The sequence below is a fragment of the Gambusia affinis genome, linkage group LG10 (assembly GCF_019740435.1).
Source record: "Gambusia affinis linkage group LG10, SWU_Gaff_1.0, whole genome shotgun sequence".
NCBI lineage: Eukaryota > Metazoa > Chordata > Actinopteri > Cyprinodontiformes > Poeciliidae > Gambusia > Gambusia affinis.
The window spans coordinates 5,570,324-5,586,677 of record NC_057877.1 but is presented as its reverse complement, the minus strand read 5'-3'; the positions used below and the strand labels follow the sequence as shown (position 1 = coordinate 5,586,677).

At 38.5% G+C, this 16,354-nt stretch overlaps 1 protein-coding gene across 1 annotated transcript in view; it reads left to right on the top strand.

Moving 5' to 3' along the window:
- The window catches only part of shroom2a (shroom family member 2a), a 42,967-nt gene that overhangs the window by 7,792 nt on the left and 18,821 nt on the right, over window positions 1-16,354 (top strand). The window contains exon 3 of the mRNA XM_044128275.1: window positions 6,216-6,364. Coding sequence (XP_043984210.1) covers window positions 6,216-6,364 — 149 coding nt within the window. The remainder of the gene's footprint in view (window positions 1-6,215; window positions 6,365-16,354) is intronic.

Sequence of the window (16,354 nt, the reverse complement as noted above, 5' to 3'; positions counted from 1 at the left end):
TCCTCAGTTTTGCAGTTTCCAAGCTTCCATATCACAGAGCAGCCTTCCTCTGCGACTCCACCACTCGGCCCCTTCAGACTAGCCAGCCGCTATTAGCAAACACCTGGTGGAACTGAGCATCTGCTGAGCTGATACGAGCTCCTGCTCAGTGCAACATTAGTAAAGAGGTTAAAGAGTTAATAAAGGAGCCATGTTGTGATGACTTCCTGAAGAGCAGAAGTTTTTAAAGAGACAATTTCAAGGTGTTAAATTACAAAGTAAATTTCTTTTACGTCATATTTGATAAATACAGTATTTTTATAATAAATCAAGGTAAAAGTTTAGTTGCTATGTTCCTGGAAAATGCATAATACGGCCCCTCTAAAGAAGAAAATGTACAATTACTGTCAAAACTTAAAAAAAAAACATGAACATAAAAATGTATGATGCTCTGAAGCTTAATTGATATGACACTTAAATAAATGATGGTAATCAAAAATCTTGATGTCCATAGCAAAGTGTACACGAAGCTATGAGAGAATCACAAATATCAACCTGGCTGCTTTTATACGCCATGGAGTGAGAGGCAGTTTTTAGTGTGGAAACATTTTTATTTTTATGAACCACACATGAGCAGGAAGCTGCTTCAGCAGAGCCGTACCTCAGGCAGGGAAACGCCAAAAAGCAGAAATGGATTTTAATGCCGAGTAGAACTGGAAACAAATCACCCCCCAGTGTTCACCGTCATGTTTACCTTTCAAAATCTGAATCTTTTTATAGCAATGAAAAACAGTTCCCTTTTTTATTGTGTAAAAACTTCTTACCAGAGTTGCACTTTTTAAATAATTTATTTAAAAGAATCAGCTAGATGACAGAGAATGACTTTTGCGTTCATTATTAAAAATGTAGTTCTTAATGACTTCAATTAATTTTATTTTTTTTTTATTTAACCTTTATTTAACCAGGTTAGTCTCTTTGGCATCAAATACCTCTTTTATAAGGGAAACCTGTGCATGACAGCAGCAGCAGCATAGTTACAATAAAAACAAACATGCATTAAAATTTGCTCACAGAAACACTCACACACCGTCCAAGTAGACTGAAATCTCCATTTTTTAAAAGTCCTTCAATGTAACATTTGAGACATGGATCCTGAAACATTGTCTTCGAGACTTTTAGGCGTTTTCTCAGAATACAAAAAGGATTAACAGAGTGAAGGTGTGCGCTGCAATTGGTACAAACTTATTTGTTTGTGTCAGAGTTTGACTGTGACTAACCCAAATCCCGGTTAGGTGTGAAGATGAGAAGTGGAAAAATTTTATTTCGTTTAAATAGCTCTTTCCAGAACTTACAAACCAAATGCTAACCTCAGAGTTGTGAGAATGTATTTATGGAGATCTTTTGGTCTTTGAGGCCTTTATGCACAAGGACAAAAATATTTTCCTGCTCCACCTTTTCAACCGAATGCATTAGCCAGATTCCATCATTTTTTATAGCAGCTTGGATCAAAATGATCTCTGCCGATGTTTGATAAGGAAATATGTTAGAATCTTTCTTCACTAAAACCCTTTTACAACGCATTTTGTGCATCTGGACTGCTGTCTAATTATTCATACAATTATGTAGTGTTTTTTACATTCAGCTTTGATCTTGTCAGCCGAGCCACTAGTGGATTCATAATGGAGTAATAGTGGAGTTATTAAACCATGCTCTGATCACTTCTCCTGTATCCTCTGAGGAGTGTCTCAGTGATTATTTGTTTGATTGTTCAAGCTTATCTGATTAATTCATTTAAAATAAAAAGCTCTAATGAATTGAAACAATGCACCGCTGCATGTTGCTTTATAGGTGACGGATTATATCTCAAAATGTAGCTAAATCCGTAGGGTTTAAGTAATTGATATAGTTCCTGTTTAAATTCGGGATTTTAAACAGTGAAAATTGCCTTGAAACCTGGAAGTTTGGTTTATTTAATTGTACTTTACTCTTTAAGAAGAAACGCTGAGAGCTTACCGTAACGCAGATACTAGTTTTTCCATCACTTAGATTGGATTACAAAATACTTCTAAGTCATTGTAAGCTTTGTTTCTATATGAGCAAAGAATCAAGTGATTGTGTAATGTGCAGTAAGAAGACATTCTAGTGACGAACCCACAGAGAATTATCAGCTTGCATTGTTTCATTGCTCCCAGCCTTTTTGTTGCAACCCAGTGTGGGTGTCTGTGAGAAAGTTTAAGACGCTACTTCAAATACGTAATGGGCAGAGGAGAGCAGAAAAGACTTTGTATTTAGCATTTCCTTCTTAAAACTTGTTTGTCAAAGTATTTCTATAGGATGTTTAACGGAAAATCTCATTTACTTCTACATCTACCCTTCACTCCACCTCATTTGGGTCGTTGTTAAGCTATTCTTCTAAGAAATGGGACACTCCTTCAGGATGCTCACTCATAACCTTTCCTCTCTAATTCCTCATTGTATTCAGATACAACATAGTGTACCTGAATGCACCATGTAAACAGTTAATGGTTGTTAGCAAAGAACATCCACTACCAACATGATGCATCCAAATTAGGCCTGTCACGATAACACATTTTCCTGGACGATAAATTGTCTCAGTAATTATTACTAGAAAAGATTGTTGTTTTGAGGCTACTTTAAAGTAATTTATTGATAATGGCACAGTAAGGCAAGTTTGCCCTTTCAAAGACCAATAAACTTTCACTTTGTAAGGAACTCTTGGTACTGGGACTGGAAGACATTTTAAATATAAAAAATCAAACAACAATCACAAGCAACAAATAAGATGGAAATAAGTACCACACACAACCAAACCATAAACAAAATGGATTATGATGCCTCTGAAAAAATACTAATCATCAAACTCCTGTTAGTTTATTAAACAATTAATTGATTTATTGCGACAGACTTAGTCTGGATGAATCAAATACAACACATAGTTTTGTTTCTAACTATATATTTTTTTTCTTAGCAGAGTTTACATAAAATATAGGTATGCATTTTATTTTTGTGTCTTACTGACCTTTGACGTTTTTAGTAGACTCCAAAATAGTATTTACAGTAGCTATGTATGTCAACCAAGAAAGTGTTTTGTTTTTGTTGATTTACTTAAATAGCCGTGCAAATGCAACACGTAATTATTGGCTAGGACTGTCAAGTTAGTGTAACAACTCACCTGAAAGAGCTTAATATTTACCTTACAGCTTCATATACACAATGCTTGTGAACTAATGCAAACCTAACGTCTGAAAGTTTGCTGTTAAGAGATAACCAATAATGTCAGTCAGTTTAGTGACGCGTCAGCTTGCTGCCCAGGACATCTGTCAGCAGAAATGACACATTCCTCACCCTCAGTGGCACCACAGCCTTCCCTTCATGACACAAGGCAACTCATTTTTTAGGATGCGGTTTCGGATACAGCTGCTTTTGGACTGATTACAGCCTGGAGGAAGACAGACAACAAGGGAAATGCCTAACGCTCAAGCCTGTCGGGAGTCAGGAGGAGTGAAAACTGTTTGGAGAAGCAGACACTCTCCAGTTTTAACACTGAATGAACTTGAGCTTCATGTTTTCTTTGCTCCTGGTATTATTTAAAGTGTCTTCTTCCCATTGAGTAATGCTTCCTGTAAAAAAAAAACAAAACAACAACAACAGATTAGCACGCAGCTCTGGGAATGTTGCTGAATCTTTTGTGCACATAATACAGTTTGCAGAAGACTCTTAGTGCTGCACTGTTGATATGGCATGATCTTGACTTGAGCATAAATCAGGGCTGTCAGCTTCACACTTGTTAAGCTGAAAACTAATATTTATTGTGTCCATTTGCTTAGTCTGGACTGTTGTATTAAACACAACCTCCATCTACTATACTGACACAAAGAATACGCTTACATTTTTTGGAAAAGCTATCCCACAAAGCATAGTTCTGTACAGTGCAGCAAAATAATGTTTTTTTTTTGCTTTTTCTTTATCATTATATATTGTGTCTAACTATAGCTGTTAAGTCTCCCGTTTTGGCCGGGAAACTACTGTTTTTTACCTCCCTTTCCCGCCGTCCTCCCTTATTATTATTTTCTCGTAAATATCCCGTTGTGCGCTCCTCTCTCTCGCGTTAGCATACCCTCTATACTCGCCATTACATTAGTCCCCCCTCCTCTAACAGAAGCACCGGATGGCAACACTTTCCGTATTCTCAAGTCCAAAACTTGACGGGTATGTGTCTAACCTAACCATAAATGTGTCGGTGTCTCTGTTTTTGTAAGCTGCAGTCCTTTGTACAGCAAAGCTGTAGCTACAAAAATCTGAATGATCCAGGAGGGAGAAAAAAAACTTTTGGTCAGTTCTATTGATTTGTTTTTGTCAGGACTATAAACACACACACACAAAAATAGGTAGCGGTTTAAATCAAAATCTTACTCTTAATGCATTGAATTTTTCAGCATTTAACATGCTGACGATGAATCAGAGCTGATTGAAGGGGAAACTAGCCAAGTCCACCATTTGGACGGTCAGTGCAGCTCTAGTTGTACTATCGGTTTTCTGGAAAGTCACTTCCTACTAATAAAAAATTTAGGCAACAAGAAATAAGGAGACAAAACAGTGAAAATAAAATAATTGCTGTCTTTTTAGGCAACTAAAGGCTCTCTGTTACTAAATGAGTCAACCTTATAGTTTGGCCAGGTGAGAAAAGGACCTTTTTCTAGACATGGTTCTTCACAATGACTAAAAATTAATTGTTGTTGACATTAAAATGTGGACAGACGTATTTGTGATGGTTATATTTCCTGTCTTTTCCACATAGATAGTAATTTTTAGACCAAACTTTCATAAAACCTAAACAGGTGAGCCTACTTTTGCTTTGGGTGACAGATTTGGATCACCAGATGGGGCCCCCAAAGAAATAAACACTAAAAACATTTATTCTTTCAGTAACTTTCCTACTTTGCCTCTTCACTGATATCTGAAGCTTTACTTTATGTCCTCTACTTCACTGAAATGTATCTCACGGCTTTGTTGAACAGGAATAGTTTTCCATCTTGAGTAATCCCAGGTGTTTTGTATCCGTTTTCAGCATTGTAACTATGTGAATGTATCAGGCTGTTTCTCCACAAAATCCACTACCATATCAGGACGAGCTCAGGAATCTTGCCAGCCAGCATGAAAACCGTTTGTCCAACCTCGCTTGCTGAAAAAGCGAGGTTGGACTCCCTTATAGAAAAATGAAAAGAACCATGGTTTGATCTTGGCTGCTAAAGGTTTTTCTTCTCTTTTTTTTTTGCAGTGAGGGTAAAGGCCCACTGAGATATGAGAGTTGGTAGATCTACACATACTTCTCTGGTTGAGTCACAGCTCCCTGCTACAGGTTGAGAGAAAAACTGATAATCAGCTGCAGAGCTGAGCTTTTTGTGTGCTAATGTGCCAGCTGCCAGGCAACGTTTCATGGCCTTTCTTTCCACGCTGAGCAGTTTTGTTTTTTTTCCCCCTCGTCTCAGATCAGACTTTCTGCGTCAGTGTGAGGAGAGCGATGACCTTAACGATCGGTACTTATGACGCTTCAGAAATACCAGGCTGTAGCTGCCGTCAGCTTTAAGATGTTCTATCTCGGTTTGTTCAACCTTTTTGTCAGTGTGTCCTCTTGAGATATTCCAGCAGCAGAAGTTGTGAGTCCAGTGTGCTGCTCTGTCTTCACTGTACATCCTCTTGTGTTATTTCAGGTGTCTGCCTTCAAACAAACACAACGCTGTTTGTTTTGTCCTCATGCCACAGGTTTGGAGTGCAGCTTTTTGAAGCATTTTGCTGCCTTTGATTCTGGTCCTTAGAAGCTCGAACGCCTGCTGCTTATTTTGGGAAACAGCATATTTTGACTGAAGTTGCTGTTCATCCATAACATTTAAACGTAATTAAAATCACAAGTGAATGAGCTTGTCATTAAAAAAACATGACGCGCCATCATCCTCCTACCACTTCCTGTCGTCATCTTTCTTTTCCGCCAATAGTAATACCCGGTTTGTGTGATGCAAAAAAAGTGTTTCCATTGCAGTTTTGAGAAATTAATCTAATCTCTATGCACCTGAAAAACCACCTCATCCTAGCAGCAAAACATTTTATCAAAAAACAGATATACACAATTTTTCTTGCTTTGTACTGATGAATTTCAGATCATTGAGTTCCAGTGTTGTTGGTTTATGTTTAGGTACATTTTTACGTTTTTGTTCCAGGTTGAGGAAGGCAGCAAGGCAGCAGCTGTGAGTCTGCAGGTGGGAGACGAGCTCGTCAACATCAACGAGGTTCCCCTGAGTGGCTACAGACAGGAGGCGATCTGCCTTGTCAAAGGCTCCCACAAGACCCTCAGTCTAGTAGTGAAAAGGTAGGTGCTCTGTCTCCTCCTGGATCTGCTGCCGTCACCACTTAATAAGCATAAAGGTTCACCATGGCAACAGCTCCAAACACACCTAGGCGACAGAGAAGCAGAGATCCTGAACCCAGCAGCTGCGCGTCTGTAATTCAGTCTGCTCATTCTGGGATCCGCTTCCCAGAGCTCGTGTTCTGCTCATTCTGGGATCCGCTTCCCAGAGCTCCTGTTAGCTGGATGTTCCTGTTTAGCCAGGCTTGCTCTTAACTCTGCTTCCTGGTTTGTGGCAGAGTGTAAAAGAAGGAAGAGTGGGTGACATCATGTCTGTTAGATCTCACGCAGGCAGGTGTTGGGACATACAAGGGGAAGTTATTTTATTACATGACTCTGAAATTTTTTTTTTTTTTTTTAGTTCAGCACACCCTGTCAGTTCGTTTTGTTCTCTGTGTGATCAGGCAATACAGGTTTGTATAGTTTTGTCTGACATCAGTACCTTAACTAAACGCCTCGCTTGTTTTGCCCAGAAATATTCTAAACCCATACAGAATAGTAAGCCTCTATTGTCACTAGAAGACACTTCTTACAGTGTGTGGATCCTTGTGTGATTCTTTAGGTTTGATATATGGGTTAAACTGATGAATCATTTGTCAACAGAGCAGCCATCTTACTATTGGCCTTGTGTGTGTGAAACACTGGTGGCATTGTCTGTCATTGCCATCCGCATTTCTTTTTGCATTCTATCATATCATAGGGTAATCTCTGAACAGATTCGCTCGTACAAAGAAGTTCATTCACCATTTGTCTCTGCAAGGACAAGACTTGGATTCTCACTTATTGTTTTAGTCTCAAGAGATACGTTGTTTGTAGGATCTGGAAGCAAGTATGAGGTATTGTCTATTTCCATCTGTGGTCCTTTTTGTTTTAAGAAACACGGTCCAAATTTAACTAAAGAAGGCTTTTAGATTTGCCAGATTGTCTGTAATATGACATTTTAGTTTTAGAAAGTATTTTAAACAATTTTTAGTTGAGATACACTGATCTTGCTGTCTCTTGCCGATATCAGATTTTTTGTTTTTTTTTTAATTCTTCCATCTGCCAATTCTGTCAGATTTTAGTTTTTGATTCTAAAGATTATCAACAACTTTTCATATGATTTTTATTAAACTCAAAGTGTATCTAAGTACCCATGTGATCAGGTGAGGTGTTTTTCAGACTGAGTACTCTGGGAGTTCTTAGCCTTGATATATTGAATCCAAAGGGGAAAGAAATCAACTTTTTCAGTGTATGACCTACAAATCAGAGCAGATAAAGAGAAAATTGTTTGATTTTAACTACTGAACAACTGAGTCATATGTGTTTGTAGGCAAGAAGATTAGATTATTCTGATTTGGTAATGATAATAATAATAATACAGTGTAGTTATAAAACCCTTCTAAATTTGAAAGAAATTTCAAAGTGCTCCATTAAACGTAAAATGAGACACAGTAAGAATAGAAATGTTTTTTGAAACAGTCTTCAGTCTTCAATGGCTCTCTGGCGAGGGTGTTTCAGAGCCGTGGGGCAGCAACAGCAAATGCTCAGTCATCCGACATGTGAACTTTAGTCCCGGTTGGCAGAAACGGTGAGTGTTTGAGTAACAGATCCTGATGAGAAGGATGTTGTGGTTTTCTAAAGCAGCTGAGGTCCAGGAGGATAAGGAGTGATGGAGACTCCCTCCATCCCTCCTTATGGAGGTTGTTGGTGACTCTCATCACAGTTGTTTCTGTACAAAGAGAAGACTGGAAATCAGACTGAAATTTTAGAAATGCATTTCTAAAATGCAATGCAATGCAATGTTAACGGCCAAAACGTTGGTCCTTAACAACTTTTTCCAGAACCCTTTACAGAAATACAGAATTTGAGATTGCTGGCTACGTGGATATAAAAAGCCATACAGAAAGTTAACAGATTTAATCTGTTTCAATTACCTGCATTTCTGCTGACAGAGATCACAGCTGCATGTCTTGGAATGAAAACATAGATTTTGCAAACAGAAAGACAATCTATGTGAAACTGAGTAGCTCCCCGTACGGGCGGACCTTTAGATAGGTCTCACTATTTTGACAGTCTAAAATATACAAGTAGATTACAGGAAAATAAAGATATTTTAAAGAAACGTATTGGTATTTAGTATTTTTGTACTGACTGTGGTAGGTTATGCTCCATGAAACACTTCTAAAGTGGCGTTAATCCCCTTTCCTTGGAGGAATGTTATGCAATCCTACATCAGCTTTTGAAAGGTATGGGTACTCAAAGCACCCTGAGTTTTAGCTCAGGGTGCTTTGAGTAAATGTTCTGTCTGGCTCTATCATGGATCTCAGTCAAGAAATTATTTTTACTCTCGGTGTTACCAAGGAATCTTAGTTAATGACTTTCTAGACAGTAGATGAATCTCGGTTTTCACATGATTTTTGCCTGACACCTTTTTCTTTTGAGCCTGTGGGAGGAAATGGATTACCTTCGCAATACATTATTAAGCTGCTGAAGAGCAGAAGGCACGAGTGGAGGATTCTGGATACTTTTACTTTAATATGCTTGTAATTCGTAATGGAGTGAGACATTACCTTTCAAGGACAAGTTTTGTTCATATTGTGTCTAGCAGTCTTTGAATCCCTCAGGACTCTCTGTTTGCTCGGATTGTCTGTGTTGAGGAATTCTTTTGTTCGGCTCGTCTCAAATAGCATCTTGAGTCAGTCATTTCCCAAGGCCATAATAACAAGTCTGGGTCACATTTAGAATACTGCGAAGTGATAGTGCGTCATTACTGAACCTCAAAGTTTCACCTCAAGTCCAATTTCTCCTACTTGTCATTCAGCTGCTTGTTGATGTTTGGAAATGATCTATCCTCTGGCTTTGACATCACTACCTGTAGTTATGCAAGTAGCGATGGGTTACATATGCGTTACATATGTAACCCAATATTTATATTGGGTTACATAAAGATGTAACCCAATGCGTTACATCTTTATGAGACAAAAAACTGAGAAAAAGTACTATTTCCATTCTTGTGAGGTTTTCACATACTTTTATTTTTATTTTCTTTTGCGTGGCTGCCGCACATTTTCACGCCAGCAAAAAAGTGTGCGTATATTTACGCAAACTTTGATGCAGAGCTAATTTTTATACATGCCGATTTGTGCGTAAAATATGGCGCCGCATTTTTTTGTGCGCCCGCACGCTTTATGCATGAGGCCCCTGATGTTTTTCTTTGCTCTCCACCTCTGCACGTCAAATGTTATTTGTTAAACATCTTCCCATTCAGCTGAAGAATAATGTTGGATTGTTGGATGGTTATCAGAAAGCTGTCAGAACCTGCCCCTGTGTACAGGTGTGGTTTCTCTACACAGCACAAGGGCGGAGCTCGGTTTCCACACTCGTCCTTTTTGCACGTGGTGACTCATGCACAGTGGTTGGTGCAATGTCATTTTTGCGAGGGGAGGGGCAGAAACTTGTCACAGGTCACATGGAGATCAGATAGGTGTGGGTATATGAGGACAAGCATCTCACTCTCCCGAACGCCTTTTCAAAACTGCTTTAACCTCTAGAAGCCTAGAGGTTCCACCGGTGGGTCCGTCGGGTTCTAGAGGTTAATCTTTTGGCTGTGTGAAATTAAGTATCACTTTTTTGGGCCTTCCAAATGTAATGACATCTCTTGAACCTTCACACATTTCCCATTTACACATTTACCTTTACAGCCACAAACTTTTAGCTATTTTATCAGAATTTTTATGTGATCAACAGAAACCAGAGTATACCTGTGAAGTGGAAGCAAGATCATTTCTAAAGTTTTAGAAGAAAAACAACCTCTGGAGCATTCATGTTTAGATGAAATGAGCCAGAAAGAGAGATTAAACTAACTCTGAAGAGTAAAAAATTACCAACAATCTCTGAGGGATGGAGTACTCGGGGCATGTTTACAGAACCATCAAGTGTTATGTTGCAAATAATCAACAGGGTCACAAGAAAAAAGACACAAACGGACTGCCAACGATGTGAGAAGAATAAAGCTACCATTAACCTTTTATCTTCCAGTTCTGTCATATTCCAGAACTGCAACCAGATGTTCAGAGCTCAGAGACATGCAAAGTAAGGAAGGCTGAAACCCGACCACTACTGAACAAGACGCCCCAAGCATCTAGAAGCATATAGACTAGGCCAAGGAATAATTTTGAAAAGGTTTATTGATGAAATCAGATTGATTGACCCAGTAATTGACACAGAGCTCTACTTCGAGTCAAACACCAGGAAGATGGGGGTATTATTTGAGATTAATTGGTTGGATGAGTTATAGTAGGGCTACAAAATCAACTTCCAAACTTACTGCCAGTTTTCAGAAGACACTTTCTTCAAGAAGCGGTCGAGGAAAAAGTCTGCATCCTTCAAGAAGAATAGTCTTTATGCAGGACAATACTTTATCACATGCATCTAAGTATTTCTCTGTTTGGCTAGACAGTAAAGGGCGTTAAAGATGAAAAATCTATTAGGGATGTCACAATCTTTTTTTTCTCTCTTTTTTTTTTTGTATTTGCCCCCTTGTCTGAGTCATTTGATTTTGAATATCGGCCAATACCGAGTCCCAATCCGGATCTCCAGTCAGTAGAGAAACGGGCTTAAGAAGCAGCCCTGTGGTACACCATTGTTGATGGTGGTTAAACAGTCATGGCCTGACCTACGATATTAAGATCCATAGGTCAGAAAGTCCATGATTTCTGATGTGCAGTCCGTGATTTTTCCAAGAACTACGTTGGTGTTTACCTTGGAGGGAATGGGCAATGACCTGAATCCTAAAATATTCAAAACTGAAGCTGTTTTGAATGATTCATTTACATTCCACTTTACAATTATGTACCACTACACTTTATCACATTAATCCCATTTGAAGTTTTTGCTTGTAAGTTAAGAAATTCAAGAAATTTTGAGATTTCTGCAAGGCAATGTGGATATACTACTTTTAAATCAATTTGATTAAAGGTATTTAGCATAAACATGAAATATGAATAGCTTGATTGTACTGCACAATTTGTTTAAAGTGTATTGTCAGAATACTCTTGAATTATCCTGTTGGATTTGGAGTGAGTTGTTGACTGTTGATCTGGCTAAGACTAGCTATTCATAGTTAAAATCTTTCAAAACTACTATCAGCTAAACCTGATCGTTAATTTTTACCTCAGTAGACTGTATAAAACAGTGACATTACCTTTTTCTATGGTCACTAAAATCAGACAGTTTATATATTGTGGCGATGCTACACACCCATACTCTCATTAGACATTTACTGGTGCATTAATGATTAAACTTCTCACACCTGTGGCATTGTGTTTCCCCCTTCTGGAATCAGCAGAAAAGTACCAGAGTGACTTGTAGGTTTCACCATTTGTTTTGCTGCTGCAAATTTATGTTTTTTTTTTTAAAGGTTTTAGTGGCTCTAGTGGCCTTTATTTGATAGTTAATTGACAGGAAAGTGGGTAATGAGATAAGGGGGAAGACATGCGGCAAAGGTCGCCAGGCCGGGAATCGAACCCGCGACGGCCGCGTCAAGTACCAAGGCCTCCTTATGTGGGCTGTGCTTACCGCAGCACATCCCGCAAAGTTCTGTTTTAAGGTTGTTGTCCTTGTAGCAACAAAATAAACATTCATACACACCGAGTGGCTGTTTTAGATTAACAAAAGCTTCAGCATTTCAGAGCAAAATCCAGTTATAGCAGGAAAAGATTACAGGGGTATGTTACAGAGTAAGCACTCAGTAGGGGTTCTGGGCAGTGGCTTACATTTAGCAAGCCTTATTTTTCTAATTAAGCCTACGCAGTATGTTTTGCAATGCAGGTAACTAAATTCCTTTAAGTGGATTTCTTAAAATTGTTTGTATCTCAACATCTCAAATTATACTTTAGAGACTAAAGCTCTTGTTTCTGTAGTTTTTAGTCATGCCTTCATTTCTCCACCATGCCTTCCGGCCCTTTAGGGAAATGTTGACAGTGACGGTCTACCAATAATGGCTGCATTCAACTTGGCAATGTACTGTTTTACTTTGTACATGAAACCATACGGAGTCTTTGAGGTAGAATTATAAATTATACAGATTTTTTTCATCATGAATTTTTACAGAATCCAATAGATTTATGAGCGATTTATCAAAGTTGTGGGAAATTTTGGTTCACTGGTTTTTATCATTCTTTGATTGACCAATGCTGATTTTGGTCAATTCTGATTCCTCTTTTAACCACTGTATAATGATATATATTAATAGAGTTCACAACATTTCCCTATCATGCCGTTTTGATCTGGTATTAGTTATTTATGTTGGCAGAAGAGGCAACTTCGCACAACTCTTGATTGTAGCATCTTGCATTACCAATTTACCCTCTTAGGATCACCAAAATAACAATCCCCATGTGTATTCTCCCTCTCCTTCATCATCATCTCTCTGTTAATGAAATGGCTAACTAGTTTGAAGCTTACGCTCTGTTACAGCTTCGACTTGGAAGAGTGTTGTAACAGTGAGTTTGGGAATGGTGCACAGTTTAGAAAAAGACTGGATTTTGAAATGCTGCGTGTTATGAGGTGTGAGTATGTGAATGTTGGACGCAGTGTTTTTGGAATGTGTAAAACGCCGTTTCAGAAACTGTAATGTTTGGACTAGTTATGGCGAGTAATTATGTAGGTGATGAAATCTGCGCTGTTGCAGAGTTGTCTTTAATTTATTTTTTGCCAACTTCAGCAATGTTTTCGACTCATGCTTCATGTGTAACATTAGAAATGTTCTGTCATCAGGTAACGCCTATAAAAGAGTTGTAATGGGGAACATAGCGCTCCGGGACCCAGAATCAGAGCCAAGTCCTGGCTGACATCGCATATAAATACTTCACACCTTTTTGCCATTTTGACAGTTTTGTTAGGGTTGCTCACACTAATTATTTTTATTTTAGGTGCTCTAAATAATTATTTGTTGATGAATTTATGCCTGTTGTCAGACACACAGAAGAATCCAATGCAATTTGAGGTGGCATTTAACACATTTGTAATGATACAGTTGCAAGCGTCGTTCTCAGTCTGAAGGTTTCCAGGTGTTTTTGGGCCAGGGGTCAGCACAGACAGCTCGTGACTTGGCAGCTGGTATGCCACTCAGCCCAGGAATGTGCCGGTCATTGCATGGTGCTCGCAGTTCACCTCTCTCACCTACACCATGACTGGTCTGATTGTGAGGTTAGCTGAAGAAAGGCCTTTGTGAGCCTCTCTAGGGAGCAAACGGGACCCAGCAGCTCACCTGCAAAGTGCAGGTTTGGCAGTTTGAACCTTAGCGTTTTTCTTCCTGCCATCCAATACTGTACATGATGCTGCACTTTCCTCCGTCACCGCCATGCTTTTCAACCTGGCTGATAATTACCAGCTGTCTATCATTTTTCTTGACAGCAATCCCCCTTTCAGCTGAAACTAATAGGTTTAGGAGTGAAAATATGTGAAGGTTTAGAGTCTGACTTTCCGTAACATCTCAGGGGATAGAGCGCAAGCAATGTTTCAAGATGGATTGCCTTTAGTTATTTTCTTACTTCACAGTATTGAAATGTAATGCTATCGAGGTTTTTCAAGAAAAATGCTTCCCCTGCAATAAGTTTTGTGAACTTTAGTGCCTTTTATGTCAGCTTTAGGTTGCAGTATTTCTACACTAATGTGCATTCCATAAGTTTAGTTTTTTTTTGTCCATTAGAAAACAAAAACTGTGAACTGGAATGTTTTCCACTTTAAGAAGACAAGAAGATAAAAACATGGGAACATTTTTTAATTCTTAAAAAACTGTTGTGTTTCCTAATTTCTTATATAGTTAGAAAGGAATATAAATTAAGAATTCTGATATTTACCTATTCAGCATGAGCACTTCAGGAGTGTTTTCTTGTTATCGGTCAGGTTTCATTTGCACAAAAAAATGCAAACAAATCTGTAAACAATGATCCAAGCATTTTTTATTTGAAACCGAAAAGCTACAATTATTCCTTCTGCTCCTGGAATAATGTTTCATTCATTAAGGAGATATAGAAAATGGAAGGTTATCTATAATCTTATAGAATGTTAATCAATTTTGAACTCAAGGAAAAAAAATATTTTGAATAAATAATTTGATATTAACAAGGTAATTGGTCAGACTATCTTCAAGAATAGTCATCCTGCAATCAGCTGCTTAAAAGAGTCGGCATTTTTAGCTTACCAGCTGTATTTTTAAATGGTATTGACATTCTTTATTTTTCAAATCCTGATTTTTTTTTTTTTTTCATGACCAAAAGTATCCAAACAACATTTTTTTCTTCAAGGGAGTGAAAAGTGTCGTAGCCTTCTTTCATCCTGCTGACCAGCAGTATGCAGCAACTGTTACTCTGTTCAGAAGATTTCAAACAGTTAAAAGTATGTGTACAATTTTATTGTGGTTACCGCACCGTAATTAGTTTACTTGAAACCGTGTTCTTAGATTACAGAGTTGAATTTGATCATATCTACAATTACCAGTTTTTGATATTGATCTGTGTTCACCAATCAGAGGTAACAACCCCCGATGGTCAGCAGCTCCGCTCTTTACCGCATACTTTCAGGAAACCAAGCGCTCTCACACATTATAGATAAAGCTGTTGCCATGGTAATTGTTGAAATGCATGTGTGCCTCACAACAGGGGTGATGGCAAGACAAGAGTCCGGCATTTCATCCCCCCATTAGCATATTAGCCCCTTAGAACCAATGAGTCAACGCAAGGAAGGGGGAATACTCACCGGGGACTGGCTATGACAATGGCCCTCCTCCCTTTCGGTGCACTTTTCTACCCCCTCTCTGGGGAAAGAAAGCCCCTGAAGAAAACCTCCCCTAAGTTGTATCTACTTCTGGCAGGAAAACTTGGTTTTACTTTCAGTGATGCCCATTTCAGGTTGAAAGGTCGAAGTTTTCAGACAATGTGAGTTTGTAGGCCATGCTGGTGCCCAGACATCAGTCCTTTTTTATCTTGGTCTGTCTTTGAAGTATTGGGACCATTATGTGTGACCAGCACATGGATGCAGCTGGTCCCACTTTACAGCTCAAACTACATTTCACTTTGATATTGGTGGACTGGTTTTAGGATTTACATTTGTTGTGGTTGTTGTTGTTCTTTCTGTATTCCTTCATCCACGTGTTTGGTGAGTCTGACTTCATCATTTATTTATTCATTGAACTTTACATTTTAACATTAAATAATTGAAATCTACATCTTTCAATGCTGCTGTTTTTAGATTGCCTGTTTATACATCAATGAATAATTGTGGATAATGGGACCTCTTTTGGTTTCCTTTGACCCTAATACTTTATTGTTGCTTTTGTTTTACCTATCAGTCTGAGGTCATCAGTCATTTAGGTTAAGCCGTGATCAGTAAGAATTAACATTTTAAAACAAAAAGCAAAATTAAAATTTAAAGGATTGCATATACAACAAGTGATAAGTTTTTTGACCTTTTTTTTTTTGTTGTATTATGTGAATTTTACGCTCGTTGTTCAGTCGGACTTCAAACTGGTCACTCAGAAAGCAATCTCTTCCCCTGCCCCCACTGCAGCCATCTGATTCACTTTCCTGACATATCTGTGCTTGCCCAGCTGTAGCCCTGACGATAGGCCTAATAAAACCAGGTTCATTTGCATACCAATGGCATGCGCCATGTGTGGTTAGCTGCCCCAGAAACAGGCCTGCGACAACACAAGGACGACTTGGGCTCCATGTTGGCTTGTCTTTGTCTTCTAAATAGGCCTTATCTCTAATCCTCAATTCATTTTAGGGAATTGACCCACTTTACAGAGGCTTTACCAAATCTGTCTGTCTGAAAAAAGATCATAGGGTGTCAAAACTGTATTAATTTGATCCAAAAGCAAGAGTCATGTTTCCAAGAGAAACAAGCTGTTGGTTTGGACATTTCCTCATTACTTCAGTGAAGCAGCAGGTCCTGTTAAACTCACTTTTA